This window comes from Pteropus alecto, unplaced genomic scaffold (assembly GCF_000325575.1).
Source record: "Pteropus alecto unplaced genomic scaffold, ASM32557v1 scaffold3, whole genome shotgun sequence".
Taxonomy (NCBI): Eukaryota; Metazoa; Chordata; class Mammalia; order Chiroptera; family Pteropodidae; genus Pteropus; species Pteropus alecto.
In genome coordinates this window covers 45,736,020-45,737,956 of record NW_006442484.1, presented here as the reverse complement: position 1 = coordinate 45,737,956, position 1,937 = coordinate 45,736,020, and the positions used below count along the sequence as shown (strand labels likewise).

Genomic DNA, 1,937 nt, shown 5'->3' with positions numbered 1-1,937 from the left:
GGCGGCGGCGGCGGCGGCGGCGGCGGAGCGGCGCTGGGCGGCTCCAGCTCTGGCGCAGATCAGGTGCGGCGCTACCGCACGGCGTTCACCCGCGAACAGATCGCACGACTGGAGAAGGAGTTCTACCGCGAGAACTATGTATCGCGGCCCCGCCGGTGCGAGCTGGCCGCTGCGCTCAACCTGCCCGAAACCACCATCAAGGTATCGATTCCAGCACGCGCCCGTTCCAGCCTCCCTCGGGGTCTCTAGATTGATTTTTGTTTCTCCTTTCTGGGTGGCTAGATTTAGCTAGGGCCTGAAAACCCGTCAGAGAGAGTCACCGAAGAAATTGGCATATCTATTTCTCAGCTGCCGAATCCGAAGGGTCGGCAGGTCTGGCTGACCTGGGAAGGCCCCGGAATGGCGGAGCGGATGCAGCGAACGCTCGCGTACGCCCAGGTGCCCCTAGCCCATGTCCAAGGCCGCACTTTCCCCTTGGCGGCAGAACCAGCTCATCCTTGTTCCTCTGGTACAAACCAGACGTGAAACTTTTCATTTGATCTTGATCTTGGAGATTTATTTTCACATAAATCGTTGCAACGCAGAGAAAGGAATACTATGTTCTTAAAATCGATTAGGTTGAGAAAGTAGTTTCCTAAACATTTTTCTCCTGGAGACCGGGTAAAGGGCAAACTCCTGAAGGAAAAACGCAATGAAATTGTCCTTATTTATATATTTTAGATAATTAATTTTATTATACGTCCGGGAGAGAGAGATGGGCGGTAGGGCGACTTGGTGAACGCTTCACGGAGAATCCGACACGCTACAAAAAGAGGAAACTCGGTGGGATAGGGGAGAGGTGTGGAAGTCTCCGTTCGGTTTGCTCGGGCTTTCTTTAATTTAAAGTTGTGATGAATGATGTCTTAATTAGATACCGGGTTGGGAGGGGTAGAAAAGTCCCCTTCCCAGTTTCAGAGGATGTTACTCCTGCCGCTCACTGGAGGCAAATGATTCCAACAAAATCATCCCTTCAATTTCAAAATCGGACCCATGCCCCTTGGGGCAGGTCTTTGCAGCTCAGAGGACTCAACACCTCGCGAGGCGACCTTTTATTTATAAAAGCTGCCGCCGCAGCCTCTCTTTAAAGGCAGCATACAATCCCTGTGCAAATCCTGGGATTGAGAGACCAGTGCTCAGCGAAGCCGGGCACCGGCGGGTGGCGGGAAGGAAAGGAAAAGTTGGGTTGGGACGAAAAACCGCAGCACAAAGTAAGGGAATAGAAGCGTGAGGAGCCGCAGCAGTCGAACACAGGAGAGAAGTCTCTCTTCGCTAAGGAAGGTGTGCCCACGGCGGGCCACACTGCCTCCCACACCGTGCCAGCTGGGAGAGCAGAGGGGACTGGGAGCTGGGCCCGGTCAGAGGTGGGTAGGCCAGATCATCCAGAGGTCCAGGAGGCGCAGGGAGGCCCTGGACGCCGGCTGGGGCCTCCAGGTGCTCCCTAACTCGGGCCGCGGCGCGGCTCTCCCCGCAGGTGTGGTTCCAGAACCGGCGCATGAAGGACAAGCGGCAGCGCCTGGCCATGTCGTGGCCGCACCCGGCCGACCCCAGCTTCTACACCTACATGATGACGCACGCGGCCGCCACCGGAAGCCTGCCCTACCCCTTCCACTCGCACGTGCCCCTGCACTACTATCCGCACGTGGGCGTCACGGCTGCGGCTGCGGCTGCTGCGGCCTCCGGAGCTGCGGCCGCGGCCTCATCGCCCTTCGCCACTTCCATCCGCCCGCTGGACACCTTCCGTGCCCTTTCGCACCCTTACTCGCGGCCAGAGCTGCTGTGCAGCTTCCGCCACCCGGGCCTCTACCAGACGCCCGCAGCCGCCGCGGGGCTCAACAGCGCGGCCTCCGCTGCCGCGGCTGCAGCTGCTGCTGCGGCTGCGGCCTCTTCGGCCGCAGCGG

At 59.0% G+C, this 1,937-nt stretch overlaps 1 protein-coding gene across 1 annotated transcript in view; it reads left to right on the top strand.

Annotated features, from left to right (window-relative positions):
* The window catches only part of EVX2 (even-skipped homeobox 2), a 3,796-nt gene that overhangs the window by 1,416 nt on the left and 443 nt on the right, over window positions 1–1,937 (top strand). Inside the window, exons 3-4 of the mRNA XM_015596450.1 lie at window positions 1–201; window positions 1,511–1,927. Coding sequence (XP_015451936.1) covers window positions 1–201; window positions 1,511–1,927 — 618 coding nt within the window. The remainder of the gene's footprint in view (window positions 202–1,510; window positions 1,928–1,937) is intronic.